The following is an 18149-nucleotide window of genomic DNA, read 5'->3' as shown; positions in this document are numbered from 1 at the left end:
CTTAGATATGGAGAGGAGGTTAAATGGTGCAGATGGAATTATGCTTAGTTGGAATCCAAATATTCAGATTTGATTCATGGGCAGGGCGAAACTTCTTTCTGAAGTGTTTAGCGAGGCGACGAACACAGCTTTCACTATAGTAAAGCTAAAGATTACCCATGCTAAAAGATTTTGCACAATTAATACTCCCCAAAAAACTCGTCACAATCAGGTGCTTTCTTATTCTGAGAAAATAAAAAATAGCTGAATCTAATAATAATATTGATTAACTTTGCAAACAAAATTAGACCAAAGCATACAAGAAATTGACTTGGTTCCTCTAATAGTCTGAACAAAACTTTTTTTTCTTAATTCAAAACTGTCACGTAACCAAAACTGTCACGTAAAACCTTTATCGCATTTTCTAGGTAAATCAAACACGCTGATTCCGATTTTCTATTAAAAATAAAAATTGGTCCACTAACTTTTAGAGTAATGAAGAGGTTTTTACAGCGTTTTAATATCGGTCTTGAAAACAACATGATCGGCATAACAAGCTCCACCCAAAAATATTTGACGTAGCCTAGCTTTTAAGGAACGGAAGTTAGGGATGTTTAGTCCGATTTAGAATGATAGAGATGGGTGTCTTAAAACCTATTATTATCTACCTTGAGCCTTCAAAATAATTTTAGTCTTTTTTTAAAAGGAACATAAGCTATTTAATATTGCATATTTAAAAAATGAGCTCAGAAAAGCGTGATAACAACGCTAGCTTGTGATAAAACTACGCTTTTTTGAGCTCATTTTTTTGGCGTGTATCCTCTTAAACATCGTGTAACAAGCTACGAGCATTTTTAAAGGGAAACTGAACACAGTTTACTGATGAAGGCCAACTTTTATTATATTTGTTTCATAAAATTTACATTTAACAAAATATAAATTATTTCTTGCAACAGATAAATACTCAGGATAATATTTTAAAAACAAAAAATGCCCGTGCATTCAGATATAACTGAGTACAGAGACTTTTTTCAGCTGCATATTTTGCAAAAAATCGGATAAATACGCCATTGCAAAAATGTGTGTGAAATGTACTCGCCATTAGGAACACTGATTCTTAATCAATCATCCAATCATGCGAAACATAGCGTTTGACTTGATTCGTTTTATCTGCGATGGAGACCGCACGTCCCCTGCAACTGTGACAACCCGGAAACAAGTGCACATATAGAACACATTTTATGATCATCATTGCTAATACGTATCGCTAAAAAAATTTGGTTATTTGGATATTATTTATTATTATTTATTTATTGGATATTATAATTTGGATATTCGGTGGTCTAACAGTATACAAGTAGAGTCATTATTAAATATGGTTCCTGAAATTTTAGTTACAAACTGAGCTTCAACGTGTCTATGGTCTGACCTATCACAAAAGTACCAGTTTTAAGTGAACTACAATTGAAATCATACTCTGTGCCAACCAATATCCTATTTCCATTCAAAATTTATATTAAAAAGGACTCATATTTTATTATGGCCGCTTGACTAAATTTAGGTGGTATTAAAAAGCAAAGATTAGTGAAACTGTATGGTGCATTTACTTCATGAGATGATAAGATAACATAAGATTATACAGTGCAGTCAAACATACTATGCATTGACTGCAATGCTAACAGAGGCTACTGCACATCATTAGTTTGGAGTAAAATAAAAATATTGTTTTATATGATTTCACAAATAATATTTACAAAGTAAAGTAGCACAAATAGTTTTTTAAACCAAGAAATGAACGAAAAAAAATTTGAAAAGTTGAAGAACCACTTTTAAGTTCCATCCGGCCATATTTTGAAAATCATTCGATAAATACATGTAACATAAGCGTAGTGTGATATAGTTTTCCTTCGAGCTATAAGCCTTCTAGCTGACAGGCAGCTATTTTTGAGAATAATGTTTTTGTCTATTCAGGTCAGTCGAAAATAAATATATTCTACATATGAAGGTATATGTATTACATATTAGTATATGTCAATACAAGACAGCCAATTATTGATTAGCTCCTCTATGAAAATGTTTAAGATAATTGTATATTTATGTTCTCTCGGTCCACTCTCTCTTTAGTATGTATAAAGAACTCAGCTGTGGGATAGGTTTGGAAGAACTTCAAATATTGCTGTCGGAAATTTAGAAAAAGGTTGGGCCACTGCTGTAGGAAAGTAGACAAATTTTGGTCTGCTGCTATAAGAAAGTATAATGGTGAGCATTAAAATGTTCAATATGATTACCTAACCAGAATTAAATCTTCGTAAAAAATTTCGCACTTATATGTGGCTGCCAGCTACAGTTTGATGAGTTTAGAAAAGTCCATCTTTAACCACTAACAGTGATTTTGATGAAAACCCAGTGCAGATTAAAATTGGTTAAGACTACGTAAAGTTTAAGTTATGTGAATAATACAACAATAACAATAATAATACTTTAGATTAATAATAGTAATAATATAATATGTTAGATTAAGAAAGGTGCTCATGAGAAAAATAATACAACTTCATAAAATTTGTTGATAATTACTACACTTTAATTCTATTTAAACAAAGTTTTAGGGTAAAGTAATACCTTATAATATTCAATATTTAATCACCAGCAACTTTATTATGGCTGCCCATCAATAAGTAGTAAACACTGTTCATAGAAGGAGTTCATACAAACTATGTGTATATTTACCTCTCTGGGAGTTGACTTATCTTGCAATGTGACAGGTCCAGCTCTTCTAGTGAACTCAATGAAGTGATATACTCAGGAAGCACTTCAATAGGATTACTAGAGACATTCAACTTTCTCAGCAATGTCAGAGAGCCCAAGCTGCAAATGAATTATATTAAACAATATTTTCTCTTGTGATATGTTTATATCATTAACCTAGGTGTTATTAAATTTGCTGAAAGATACAAATTTGCATTGAACACAGCAGAGAAACAGCTATACAGTAAAAACTTTTCTTTAACCTGTCAATTCTGTATCATAAACTTTTTATTTAAATTATCATATAAATGAGCTACGAATGTCTACCAATTGCTAAACTATCAAATGTTGCGGACATTTTACTTTTTTAACTGTGTTTGGGCACTAAAGAAAGCTGAACTAAATTAGCATGTGAACCATGAAACAAAGTTATGTCTGAGAATTATATTAAAGTTAGTAGACTGGCAGCCTCTTGTACCGTTAGAGATTGTCATGTGTAATAACTATTTCTACAGTTATTCTTAGATATGGAGAGGAGGTTGAGTGGTGCAGATGGAATCATGCTTAGTTGGAATCCACATATTCAGATTTGATTCATGGGCAGGGCGAAACTCCTTTCTAAAGCTTTTAGCGAGGCGACGAACACAGCTTTCACTATAGTAAAGCTAAAGAATATCCATGCTAAAATATTTTGCACAATTAATACTTCCCAAAGAACTCCTCACAATCAGGTACTTTCTTATTCTGAGAAAATAAAAAAATAGCTAAATCTAATAATAATATTGATTAACTTTACAAACAAAATTAGACCAAAGCATACAAGAAATTGACTTGGTTCCTCTAATAGTCTGAACAAAACTTTTTTTTTCTTAAACCAAAACTGTCACGTAAAACCTTTATCGCATTCTCCAGGTAAATGTAACACGCTGATTCTGATTTTTTACTCAAAATAAAAATTGGTTCACTAACTTTCAGAGTAATGAAGAGGTTTTTAAAGCGTTTTAATATCGGTCTTGAAAACAACACGATCGGCATAACAAGCTCCGCCCATAAATATTTGACGTAGCCTAGCTTTCAAGGAACGGAAGTTAGGGATGTTTAGTCCAATTTAGAATGATAGAGATGGGTCTCTTAAAACCTATTATTATCTACATTGAGCCTTCAGAATAATTTTAGTCTTTTTTAAAAGGAACATAAGCTATTTAATATTGCATATTTAAAAATGAGCTCAGAAAAGAGCGATAACAACGCTAGCTTGTGATTAAACTACGCTTTTTTGAGCTCATTTTTCTTGGCGTGCAGCCTATTAAACATCGTGTAACAAGCTACGAGCATTTTTAAAGGGAAACTGAACACAGTTTACTGATGAAGGCCAACTTTTACTCTATTTGTTTTGTGAAATTTACAACATTTAACAAAATATAAATTATTTCTTGCAACAGATAAATACTCAGAATAATATTTTAAAAACAAAAAAATGTCTGTGCATTCAGATATAACTGAGTACAGAGACTTTTTTTAACTGCATATTTTGAAAAAAAATCGGATAAATACTCCATTGCAAAAATGTGTGTGAAATGTACTCGCCACTGGGTGCACTGAATCTCAATCAATCATCCAATCATGCGAAACATAGTGTTTGACTTGATTCGTTTTATCTGCGATGGAGACCGCATATCCCCCGCAATTGTGACAACCCGGAAACAAGTGCACATATAGAACACATTTTATGATCATCATTGCTAATACGTATCGCTAAAAAATTTGGTTATTTGGATATTATATATTATTATTTATTTATTGGATATTATAATTTGGATATTCGGTGGTCTAACAGTACACAAATAGAGTCATTATTAAATATGGTTGCAGAGATTTTAGTTAAGAACTGAGCTTCAACGTGTCTATGGTCTGACCTATCACAAAAGTACTAGTTTTAAGTGAACTACAATTGAAATCATACTCTGTGCGGAACAAGATCCTATTTCCATTCGACATTTACATTAAAAATGAGTCATATTTTATTATGGTTTCTTGACTAAACTTAAATTGTATTAAAAAGCAAAGATTAGTGAAACTGTATGGTGCATTTACTTCATGAGATGATAATATAACATAAGATTATGTGGTGCACTCCAACATACTATGCATTGACTGCAATGCTTACAGAGGCTACTGCACATCATTAGTTTGGAGTGAAATAAAAATATTGTTTTATATGATTTCACAGATAATATTTACAGAGTAAAGTAGCACAAATAGTTTCTTGAACCAAGAAGTGAACGAAAAATTTTTTGAAAAGTTGAAGAACCACGTTTAAATTCCTTCCGGCCATCTTTTGAAAATCATTGGATAAATACATGTAACATAAGCATAGAGTGATATAATTTACTTTCGAGCTAAAAGCCTTCTAGCTGACAGACAGCTGTTTTTGAGAATGATGTTTTTGTTTATTCAGGTCAGTCGAAAATAAATATATTCTACATATGAAGTCATTTGTATTATATATTAGTATATGTCAATACAATACAGGCTTTTAATGATTAGCTCCTCTATGAAAATGTTTAAGATAATTGTATAATTATGTTCTGTTGGTCCACTCTATCTCTAGTATGTATAAAGAACTCAGCTGTGGGATAGGTTTGGAAGAACTTTAAATATTGCTGTCAGAAATTTACAAAAAGATTGGGCCACTGCTGTAGGAAAGTAAACAAATTTTGGTCTGTTGCTATCAGAAGGTTTTATGGTGAGCATTAACATAATTAATATTATTCATTAACAAGAATTAAATCTTCGTAAGAAAATTTCACACTTTTTCTGACTGCCAGTTACAGTTTGATGAGTTTAGAGAAGTCCATATTTAATCACTAACAGTGATTTTGATGAAAACTCAGTGCAGATTAAAATTGGTTCAGACTACTTAAGGTTTAAGTTATGTGAATAATACAACAATAACAATAATAATACTTTAGATTAATAATAGTAATAATATAATATGTTAGATTAAGAAAGGTGCTCATGAGAAAAATAATAAAACTTCATAAAATTTGTTGATATATACTACACTTTAATTCTATTTTACCATAGTTTTAGGGTAAAGTAACCCACTTATAATAGTCAATATTTAATCAACAGCAACTTTATTATGGCTGCTCATCAATAAGTAGTAAAAGTTGTTCATAGAAGGAGTCCATATGCTATAGGTATATTTACCTCTCTGGGAGTTGATTTATCTTGCACCATGACAGGTCCAGCTCTTCTAGTGAACTCAATGAAGTGATAGATTCAGGAAGCACTTCAATAGGTTTACCAGAAAGATTCAACTTTCTCAGCGATTTCAGAGAGCCCAAGCTGCAAACGAATTATATTAAACAAATTTTTCTCTTGTGTAATGTATATATATCATTAACCTAGGTTTTATTAAATTTGCTGAAAGATACAAATATGATTTAAACACAGCAGTAATACACAGCTATACAGTAAGATCCTTTCTTTAACCAATCAATTCTTTATCATCAACTTTTTATTTAAAATATCCTATAAATGAGCTACGAATGTCTACCAATTGCTAAACTATCAAAGGTTGCGGACATTTTACTTATCAAAACTGTGTTTGGGCACTAAAGAAAGCTGAATTATATTAGCATGTGAACCATGAAACAAAGTTATGTCTGAGAATTATATTAAAGCTAGTAGACTGGCAGCCCCTTGTACCGTTAGAGATTGTCATGTGTAATAACGATTTCTACAGTTATTCTTAGATATGGAGAGGAGGTTGAATGGTGCAGATGGAATTTTCTTCTACATATTCTAAATTACACCTTTCGGCTTAATAATTCGTATATTAAACTTAATAAAACATTAGAAAATTAAGTAGAAGTTGAACTATTACCAATAAGTAATAAGCAAAACAAGCAAACATGGCTCAAGTGAAGTTATATTTAGACATGGTTTATGATTCCTCTCTAGCCAACCGATTGCTTTAAAAGAACATTTAACCTGCCTCAGCTGTTTATAAACATGTTCGTAGTTTTGAATACCATATTGTTTAGTATATAGCCAAGCATTGTTCTATGTAACCAAACAGAATTGCAGATTAGCCTGAAACCCACCGCTCTGTTAACAATTTCGCTACCGACTTTATTTTTAGATCTATCCAATTTAATTTTGCTACTCACGCAGATGTTGACACAACGTCCATAATTTTCTTATAACTTGAGAAAGAATGAAAATATCCATTTAATTTTTAAAAAAAGTTGTTCAAAATAAGATACATTATTAGGAAAAGGAAAACATATTAAATTAACTTGAGTTAAAATGGTAAAAACCTTTACAAACTTTTACAAACCTTACCAACAATATTTTGCCAGCGATTTCGATAGTCGTATTTTTACTGTCTTCATAATATTCGGTCACTATTACAGTTCTTCAAATGCAATGCATGCAATGAAAAGACAGAATCACTTGATATAGAGTGACTGAAGACCCAATAGCAAAGAATTTTTGAAGCTTCTACAGCTTAAATTATTGGGTATTATTTTTTGTCAGTGGTTTTTCAGTGGTAAACTTTCTGTTTGATAATCAAGAAGCTGTTAGTGAGAGAGTGGCCTGTTGATTGGTCTGTATCATTAGCAACAAGCTTGATTTCATGGTGACCGATTCTTATTGGTCTATTTGAAGCGAAAGCTGAATAATCATAGACAAACTAACATATTGTGTAAAAGATGATGTATCGTTTTCCAGCAATAAAGAGATGGCAACCAGAGCCAATACATCGGCTTGCGTTAGCGAATGAGTTAATTATTGTTAAAACGGAATATTCAAAAGACATGAAGTAAAAACAGAACTCTGAGTTTATAATGCAAACTTGTACACCTATTTATGAGCTATTCACATAACACATACTAAAAATACTAAGGAGTCACTTGTTGAAAGTTGGAAATTGTTATAAAAGCTCTAATTATATTGTTGTAGAAAATGTTCTGAAAACGAGAGTTCAAAGTTGATCATGTTCAAGGTAAGTGATTAAAATTGCAGAAAAACATTAGATTCTATTTGCATATCTACGCAAATTATAAAATAAATTCCGTATTTTTTATGATGTTTTGATAGATGACAAATAAATCATGTATAATCTATTGAGAGAAGAGGTAGTAGTACAATGAACAATCAGCAGCAGCTGTGACTTGACACCCTTATGAATATGTTAGAATTACAAGGCTATAATAACAACTACAAGCAACTCCTGCTTAACAAATTATGTTTTGAGAATTTAAAATTGTTTAATTCTAATTCGTTTAAAAATTTTCAATTTTCTATTTACCTACATAACTTACTTATAATTCATCAGTCTTTTGCATTTTATATTTCTGGCATTTTAAATAAATTTAAAACTGTTTAAATATACTATCAAGTTTTAACTTTTTGAACCTTAACAGCCGGTTTTCCGGCATCGCCACGGGTGTGTCAAAATCCCTAACGGCCGGAATTCCGGCATTCACATGGCTTTGTTTACAAAAACCGTTTCGAAGTGAAAGTGTAAACTAATCAAATTAATTCTTGCACAGGATTTTAAACAAAAAATTTATCTTCCATTTGTAACAGTTTTCAAATATCTCTATCTACTTCCTTCATTATAATAACAAATCTTTATTAGGACGATATCGCGAAAAAATCGGGACTGCTCGTTCGTTGGTAGGTAATAAATGATTGTGATGCAAATAAATAGTTTTATTATGTTAACTATAATTTTCCAGTATATTTTGAATAAAGAAATGATGATTAACATGTGTTCGATAAATATGACACTAATGTAAATGGTTTTACAAGTTTTTAAAATTGTACAAACTTTTATAGTTTTAGCCCGAATATTGGTGAAATATTGTTTTATTCTGTTTGATGAAATTTGATAGAGTTGCCCGACTTTTTACTAGTGTTTTACCTAATATCATTGTATTACGAGGGCAATTAAATATATTTAACAAAAGTTTAAAAACTTCGGATCTTTGGACAAATTTTTCAGGGGTATTGACACACATTGAAAAAAATGGCCAGGGTTAAACGGGTTAAACTGTGAAGCTTTTTGAAAACAATTAGGCTCTATGTTAAAAATGTTTGTTTTTCAAGTGAAATCTTTTTACATGTTTTTGCCAAGTATTACAAAACTGAACGATTAAACAAGTAGGTAGGAATTCAACTATACTTAAATATTATGATAACAAGAGATGTACACATTTGCTTAACTTGTCTCAATGTTTTTGTGCTATTTTTTCACTTTTGTGACCCCTTTTCAATTGAAGAAATGCTAAAGAAATTGTATCAATTTACCTTATGCCCAGCTCCAATCAGAAAGTTTATCAAAGCAAATTATCTTTCTAATATGGTTTCTTGGTAAAAAAACGTGGCTAAATGGTGCTAACACAAAGTTTTGTTGGCCCAAAAGATTTATTTATTCTGGTATGAATCAATATAACCTCCACTTCTATTAGGTTTCACAACATAAAACTAAATGACATTCTACATCATATAAACTAGAAATTCCACTGTCATACAGCCCACGACCAAAGTGATATTGGAAAAAAGAAAGGGTACTGATGGATGAGAAATGCAATATTAGCAGTCAAATAGGATAACTGCAATGGTAGCTGTAATGTACTGGGTGTTATTATATACAACAAATAGCAATAATGAAAGGAAAAGATTATATGTTTATATCTCTCCTCCTGCAAAAAAGAAATGCAATATTGGCCAATATTAGAAGTAAAACGCACTGATATTATTAGAAAAACTAATATTATTTATATAGTAATAAAAAACCACTGCACAATTTTGTTTACATTTCAAAACGGCATAGCTAACAATATCACGAAATTGTGATATTTATATAATTTTTAGATAATCTGTACTACGTAGTCATTGTCCTGTAGTTATCCAAACTTATAATTAATTATTGCAATAATCTCATTAGAACCGTTAGAAAAAATATCATCGTCATGCCTTTACTTACACCAATGATACACAGCCCCCCATCATTGGGGGCTGTATATCATTGCTTACACTGCGTTAGATTTTTAGAAAGTTTGGACTACGTATTCATTGTTCTGTAGTCATCCAAACTTATAATTAATTATTGTAATAATCTCATAAGAAACGTTAAAAAATATCATCGTCATTTGCTTTACTTATACTGCGTTGGACATCATATTGCGTTGGATAGCAGTTAGATTGGGAAAGTATTCAAATGTGTCGGCAAATGAAAATGAAAAAACTGAAATCGGCAAAAATGAAACGATTTCTGTACTCCTATGTTAATTGCCAAAACCTTTGGCAATTCGACAATGCTATAGACTGGTGAAAAGTGCACATTAGTTTTTCGTGAAATGCGCAAGACTTCATCGTTCTATTATCTGTCCCTCGGCGTTTCAATTTTCAGTCCTAACTTTTATTAAACCAAGCTTTTCAAGTGTTTTGTGGCAATTTTCGTTGAAATTAATCTGTCTATTTGTGTATAATCCGATCAGATGGGTAAGTTTTAATATAATACCGACGGTTTACAAAGACTTGGTAACATATTTAAAAAGGCTTAAATGTATTTTGTATCGTTATTATACTTCAACGACTTTACATAACGATGCTTAAATTTGTTGATGAAATTTCTTGACGAGGGTTCGTCTCATTGTTGATGAATAATTTTCGTAAGTTGTGTGCACATGCATTTATCATAAAAACTCCCACACTTCGCACCGCTCGTTTGGTCGTGGGATTATATAGTTCTGCTCTCATAAATGACTTAGTTTTATTTGTTCATTATATGATATGTTATTCAATATTGTATATATATTATAATCATAGAGGGCAATAAATTACAGCTGAGAATATACTGGTACTTTATCTCACTTTAGCATATTTGAAAGTGTTTGGACTGTTACGTATTGGGAGATGTTGAAACAATGTGTGACTGTGTTTATTAATTTGTTAATTGATAATTACATATCGACTGGAAGAACAATTACTCACATAAACTAAAACATTAATTATTTCCCTACCGCAAGCCAATGTATCAGCTCGGGTTATCTCCTCTTTGTGGCTCGAAGCCGATACACCGACTTTTAAACAGTGTGTTAGTTTATTTATAATTACTCGGCTTTCGCGTCAGATGATCTAATAGATCTAGTTTTTTATAAAAAAATAAGCTGGTTTCAAACGATATTGACTAAACTAATCAGCAGACCTATCACTAGCAGCTCACTGATTATCAGACAGAAAGTTCACAGGCCGTGTCGAAAAAATTTGTTCCAGCTGCGTTGGCTACAAGTTAAATACTGGGCTCAACTAGAAGGAAGAACCAGTGACTGGGAAGATTGAGTGCTCACTCACTTTAAAAGGAATTGACTACCTGGAAAGCATGGCTTCCGAGTCACCTAGGCAAAATGTTGACGTATGTCAGAGCAGCTATCCTGAGTAAGAACATACAATGTCTTTCTGTGCAACCCCAAGCCTCGAAAGGTCCAAATTAATTTCCATCAGTTGAAAGCTTTAGATGGGAATAAAAACATGTGGATGTTTAAACAATACAAGGAAACAGTTAGGATAGGGCAAATCTAATCATTAGGTACTTCATCACAGAAAATGTGGGAAAGGTGGTAATAGGCTTGAACCACCGGATAGACTGGTATGGTATATGTAGTTATATTACAAGTAACACAAGAGGCCACCACATCTTACCATGTTTTGCAGCTGTTTACCTTGCACATAAAAACATTTCTACAGATCAAAAAACACAGCATTAACCAAATTTGGAGAACACTCATACAAAGCTAACTATATGGTATCCAGTTGAGAAATTACAACAAAACCCAAAAGACCAGCTGGCAGTTGTTGAACCTGAAGCCTAATAGACCTTCAACAAAGACTTCAGATGTATTCCAGCTAGTCACGTAATTAAAAAAGGAACAGCAACAATAATAACAGTTGGGTAAGATTTATATGTGTGAACCAACACTGAAGTGCAGCCAAGGAGGTAGCTTCTGACTAGAACTCGGGCATGGCGGAGAAAGAAACTGTAACATGAGGTGTCATAATTGAAATATGGAGCAGGTTCTCCCACCCAAACTACTACACTTCCCAAGTATCAATTGAGGAAAATTGTATAAGCCAGCTTGATCACTAGCAGACCAGCTGGACTAAAACCTGTGAAATGGCTAGTCTAGCGCAGAAGTACAAAAAGTTGTTTCTGGCTCACTTATCCAAAATCATAGGAAGAGCCAATATTCACACCTACATAAAGGTTTGCTGCGTCTCCACTTATGGAAACGAAGATAATAAAGCAATAAAAGGAGGTCATATATGCTATATTATTAACAACATACTTATGCTATAACTAGTGTTAGAAACAAACATTTTGTTAATATCAAAAACTGCCGTTGTTTTTGTGTGACAACTGAAGTTCTAGCGTCATTTATGTTTCTATCTTATAGTCAGATAAAAATTTAACCTTTTCACATAATATTTTCAATAAAAATAATGTTCACTGCTGAACTTAACCGTTTTCCTGCAAAACTCTAAAAAAAGTTAAAGTAATACAGGTATTTTTTGCCTAGCAACAAAAAATTGCTGCTTCAAGGCTCGGCTTCCCGCAATGACTCAGATGATATAACTAAAGATTTGATATCTTAAATACTAAACAGGGTGCTGTGCTGGCAAAGTTAATGGATTAGCTTGGCTACTCTAGCAAAATATCAAAATGTAAACTCACACACCCTACACCGTAATCAGGGTACTGTTTAAGTGAAACCAAGTTTAAATCACTGTAGCATAGACCTATTAACTATAGTATAGTTCATAGGTCTATGAGCTGTAGTAAGATTAGAAAATTTGTACTGGAATATTCATATACATGTCTTGAAACCAACTAAAACTCAATGAAGATGGTAAGCCTATGACATAACAAGCTGAGAAAGTAGCTAAGTAGGTCTTCACTTTTTTGTTCCTGAAGAATAGTATGAACCAACTATTTATGATTTATGAATCAATATTTTATGATTTGCAGATTATTTTTAAACATTTTAACATTTTTAAATGTTAAAATAATTGAAGTGAGCGTGTACATTAATTATTTAAGCAACCTTTTCCGATTTGAAGAACTGTTGGTCCTATTGCCAAAAACCACCCCAATTCTTTTGTTAGTACATGTATTTGTATATTACAAGTATTATATATTGAATACATCATTTAAGAATCTAAGTTTCCAGAAAGGCCTTTATTGGTCAGAAGAACACAATTATTTATACACTACTATATGGGAATCTTCAATTGATTACACAAATTGTAAGCTCATCAGACGAGATATGAGCAAAAGTACATCAATGTCCTATTAAAGTCTCCAAAAAGTGTTGAGATCCAGTAGTTACTGATACAAGTAAGCAACATAGACACAATGTGTTAGAATCGTCCCAATGAGTTGCGTATGTTTTATGAAATACACAGTAATAATTATATTTTTGCGGGTCCCTGCACATTTCGTCATAAATAACTTTAATATATGATCAAAAATCATCACACATTGGCTAAAAGACCCATTGAAAGTAGTATTTAAGAAAATGCATGGAGATGTAGAGGTAAAAAAGTATCTACCTGATAGAGATGATGAATAGGCATCTTATAATATACTCAAGCATAAGCTGAGCAACATCTGAACTACTAGAGCTTATACATGATTCGTCGGTGGTTCATACTATGTCTTTCTGACAGTTTTTTACATTATATTGTTCATTTTAAATACTGTGATACTTCTTCGGGGTTAAAAATTAAGTTTTAAAATAATTTTGTATGTAAATTAACATGTATAATATACCAGTTTAATATGATTTATTGGTCAAATTCAAATGATGAGACAAGAGTATGCAGTGATCTAACAGTATACAAGTAGAGTCATTATTAAATATGTGACCCAGGCAGTCAGAATGTACAATCGTGCTAAAACCAAATTTTTGAGTTATATAAATAATTAAAATCAGCAAATTCAGAGGATTTTAATGCATTTTTAATTTTTTAAATTGGATAGTTTAAACCCAGGTTATGCAAGAGTTAGTAGAGAAGGTCTTGTGATGAACTAAAACTGTTGTTTTGTGTTTAAGCAGGATAAAGTTGGTGATTCATGAACTGTAAATCATGGTATTTGTTTACAAATCAAAATGCCATAGCAACCGACCACTTAATCTCAACCTATTTTGATGAAACCTGGCATTGTCCACAATAAAAGGGCATGACAAAAGGGGGCATCAGGATGCGAAAATAGCAACCCAACTCATCAAGTGACCATTCAATCTAGAGCTCTTTTTATGTAGTTTAACATTCACACAGTGTAACACGAGTACACTGCAGAGATTTATTGTAGTGCATTGGAGGGGTTTGTTTGTTATGCTAGTGGCAATTGGTCCCAACACAACCGTATCCGATGTTTCCTTCGGTAATCTTTGATACACAGTTCTAATGAGGCTTAATTGTTCAGACTACATAAAACTAGCGCATAATTCCCTACATTTGCACCCACTTATTAGTTTGATGTCAACGGCTAAAATAGAAATGTTATCAGCAGTGATAGGCTGATCTTTGATACCCTAGGACACTTACGCAAATTAAGATTATATCAGTTTAGTCACGGAATTTGTAACTGATGAGGATGACAGTCTGGTAGGTGGAGTCATATAATTGAAGAATAATTATTGTAGTGATGAATTTTATTACCATCCAAAAACAATATCAACCCTCATCAGGTCCAACCACATTATCTCTTTCACTGCCAACCATGTACAAATTCGTTACCGGCCTAGTGCCGGCGATTTTACCGAAATTTACGATATAGCTTCATGATATGTATACAGTATTTTTTCAAGTTCTACTTTAATTATCTGCATAAAAAATCTAAATTGGCTATTAAGTCATCAAAAACTAATTACCTGTTTTGTGACTCGCGCGGGGTAGTTAATGAACTCACAGAAAAATGTTCGTTTTTCGATTAGAAATTCTCAAACAAAAGTTTAAAATTGTTTCGTTGTTTTAGGCTGATTTTATAGAGAAATCTTCGGACAACACAGTCAATTTCATAAAACTCTCAAAAACTCTCATAATAAAATCAGGCTACTACACAATTGCTGAGAAAGTCCAAAAATGCGTTTATGGCAGTGGCCCCTAGAAAACGCATAAATGTGTTTATAGCAGCATAAGGGTTATACAGTTTAGGTTGTGAAGTTGGTTGTTACCTATCTTTTTTCTTCTTCTTGGGATTCGAGTGTGAAAAACACGGCGGGAGGGACCTAGACGTCATTGATAGTCTAAGAAACAAATGGCAGCAAGTGATCAAATTGAATTGTCGATCTCACCCACACATTTCAACCTGTGGTTTACAAATACGAACTATTCTCAAATTGTTTTTTTTTCTTACTAGTGAACTGGACCTGAGGAATGTAATGTTTTTTCCACTTCATTTATTTTCACATCACTATATTTTCGCACTCATCAGAGTCGCGAAATTAAGTTGCAGCGAAATTTTACTCTGTGTGCTACTCACGAAACTAAATATTAGCAAAATATAAGTGTCCTAGGGTAGGCGGTAATTTGATTTAATTCATTAGAATGATCGTTATTACTCGCATTATCGTTAGCAGCCTCATATTGCGCAAGCAGCTGTATTTCTAAGGTTGCCCTATTATCACAACCCTCCCTCATCATCGCTTTCACTATGATCGGAGGCAGCTGACTCAGATTCTAAGTAGAAATACTCATCTAAATTAATAGCAACAACTAGCCGTAATTTTTGCGATTGTTTTATTTTGTTCTAGCTTAAAGCATCAAAACAGGAAATAGCCACATACATGCGCGCACCCGCAGTTAGAGCCTATATTTATGATCTTGGGTTATGAGAATTTCCATAGCAACCACCGATATGGGTATAGTCAGAGCCGTATAGTTTCACAGAGTCTCGTGACCAAAAGCCGGAAGCAACAACGCTTGATTCCAAACAAACCTGATCGACATACTGATCTCTAATGGAATATTCATACCTCGCTGTCAATAACGCTCTGTTTTGCATTTACTTTACATTTTTACAAAAACGTTATTAGCAGCTTTTTGTAGGAAATTTTGTTTTCTTTCAAATGGTTTATAATACAACAATCAATTTTAAAGTGACTGCTAATGGGAGTAGTTTTTGTTGATTAATGTTGCGGCTTCTCCATTATAACTTATATAAAAATAGTAGGCGTGGCCGGTTTGTTTGGAATCGAGCGAGCTCCAGTATACGCTTCTGTTGGTTGCGGGACTCTGTGAAACTATACGACACTGGGTATAGTTAAATGGCAGTTCTGGCTTTATGATTGGCCAGACACAAAAATAAACAAGACCATGTGAAAGAGCAGGGTTGAATGCACTATAAACCACTGTTTACTAAAATAGTGACGGTGAGTCATACAATAGCGTAAAGCACGCTTATCGGTGCTATTGTGAACAATCTAATTACCACACGATTGGACATTCTGACGGCCGGGGTCACATACAGTTGCTGAAACTTTAGTTAAGAAGTGAGCTTCAACGTGTCTATGGTGTGACTTATCACAAAAACAGTAGTTTCAAGTGAACTACAATTGAAATCATACTCTGTGCAGACCAAGATCCTATTTCCATTCAACATTTATATTAAAAAGGACTCATATTTTATTATGGCTGCTTGAGTAAATTTAGGTGTTATTAAAAAGCAAAGATTAGTGAAACTGTATGGTGCATTTACTTCATGAGATGATAAGGTAATATGAGATCATGTGATGCACTCCAACATTCTATGCATTGACTGCAATGCTTACAGAGACTACTGCACATCATTAGTTTGGAGTGAAATAAAAATATTGTTTTATATGATTTCACAGATAATATTTACAGAGTAAAATAGCACAAATAGTTTCTTGAACCGAGAAATGAACAAAAAAAATATTGAAAAGTTGAAGAGCCACTTTTAAGTTCCATCTGGCCTTCTTTTGAAAATCATTGGATAAATACATGTAACATAAGCGTATTGTGATATAATTTACCTTCGAGCTAAAGGCCTTCTAGCTGACGAACAGCTGTTTTTGAGAATGATGTTTTTGTTTATTCAGGTCAGTCGAAAATAAATATATTCTACATGAAGGTATTTGTATTACATATTAGTATATGTCAATACAATACAGGCAATTTTTGATTAGCTCCTCTATGAAAATGTTTAAGATAATTGTATATTTATGTTCTGTTGGTCCACTCTCTCTCTTTAGTATGTATAAAGAACTCAGCTGTGGGATAGGTTTGGAAGAACTTTAAATATTGCTGTCAGAAATTTAGAAAAAGGTTGGAACCCTGCTGTAGGAAAGTAAACATCTTTTGGTATTCTGCTATCAGAAAGTATTATGGTGAGCATTAACATATTCAATATTATTACCTAACAGTAATTCATTCTTCGTAAGAAAATTTCGCACTTTTTCTGGCTGCAAGTTACAGTTTGATGAGTTTAGAGAAATCTATCTTTAACCACTAAAAGTGATTTTGATGAAAAAACAGTGCAGATTAAAATTGGTTCAGACTACTTAAGGTTTAAGTTATGTGAATAATACAACAATAACAGTAATAATACTTTAGATTAATAATAGCAATAATATAATATGTTAGACTAAGAAAGGTGCTCATGAGAAAAATAATAGTGGTTCATAAAATTTGTTGATAATTACTACACTTTAATTCTATTTTACCATAGTTTTAGGGTAAAGTAACCACTTATAATATTCAATATTTAATCATCAGCAACTTTATCATGGCTGCTCATCAATAAGTAGTAAAAGTTGTTCAATATAGAAGGAGTCCATATGCTATGGGTATATTTACCTCTCTGGGAGTTGACTTATCTGGCAATATGGCAGGCTTAGCTCTTCTAGTGAACTCAATGAAGTGATAGATTCAGGAAGCACTTCAATACGATTACCAGAGAGATTCAACTTTCTGAGCGAGTTCAGAGAGCCCAAGCTGCAAATGAATTATATTAAACAATTTTTTCTCTTGTGATGTGTTTATATCATTAACCTGGTTTTACTAAATTTGCTGAAAGATACAAATTTGCTTTAAACACAGCAGTAATACACAGCTATGCAGTAAGAACTTTTCTTTAACCTATCAATTCTTTATTATCAACTTTTTATTTAAAAGACCATATAAATGAGCTATGAATGTCTACCAATTGCTAAACTATCAAAGGTTGCGAACATTTTACTTTTCAAAACTGTGTTTGGGCACTAAAGAAAGCTGAATTATATTAGCGCGAGAACCATGAAACAAAGTTATGTCTGAGAATTATATTAAAGCTAGTAGACTGGCAGCCCCTTGTACCGTTAGAGATTGTCATGTGTAAT

The 18149-nt window shown here is 32.5% G+C and overlaps 3 protein-coding genes across 4 annotated transcripts in view; 1 reads left to right on the top strand and 2 right to left on the bottom strand.

The window, feature by feature from the left end:
* LOC137389555 (uncharacterized) overlaps positions 1-18149 on the top strand; it is a 365277-nt gene that overhangs the window by 198373 nt on the left and 148755 nt on the right. The window lies entirely within an intron of this gene.
* The window catches only part of LOC137389556 (uncharacterized), a 386829-nt gene that overhangs the window by 274760 nt on the left and 93920 nt on the right, over positions 1-18149 (bottom strand). The gene's annotated exons all lie outside the window — the stretch shown is intronic.
* The window catches only part of LOC137392131 (uncharacterized), a 127780-nt gene that overhangs the window by 61534 nt on the left and 48097 nt on the right, over positions 1-18149 (bottom strand). The window contains exons 11-12 of the mRNA XM_068078762.1: positions 5938-6075; positions 2707-2844 (exon numbers count right to left, since the gene is read on the bottom strand). Coding sequence (XP_067934863.1) covers positions 2707-2844; positions 5938-6075 — 276 coding nt within the window. The remainder of the gene's footprint in view (positions 1-2706; positions 2845-5937; positions 6076-18149) is intronic.

The sequence above is a fragment of the Watersipora subatra genome, chromosome 3 (genome assembly GCF_963576615.1).
Source record: "Watersipora subatra chromosome 3, tzWatSuba1.1, whole genome shotgun sequence".
Classification (NCBI taxonomy): Eukaryota; Metazoa; Bryozoa; class Gymnolaemata; order Cheilostomatida; family Watersiporidae; genus Watersipora; species Watersipora subatra.
Note: the sequence above shows the minus strand (reverse complement) of the source record. Positions and strands in the feature narration are given on the sequence as shown.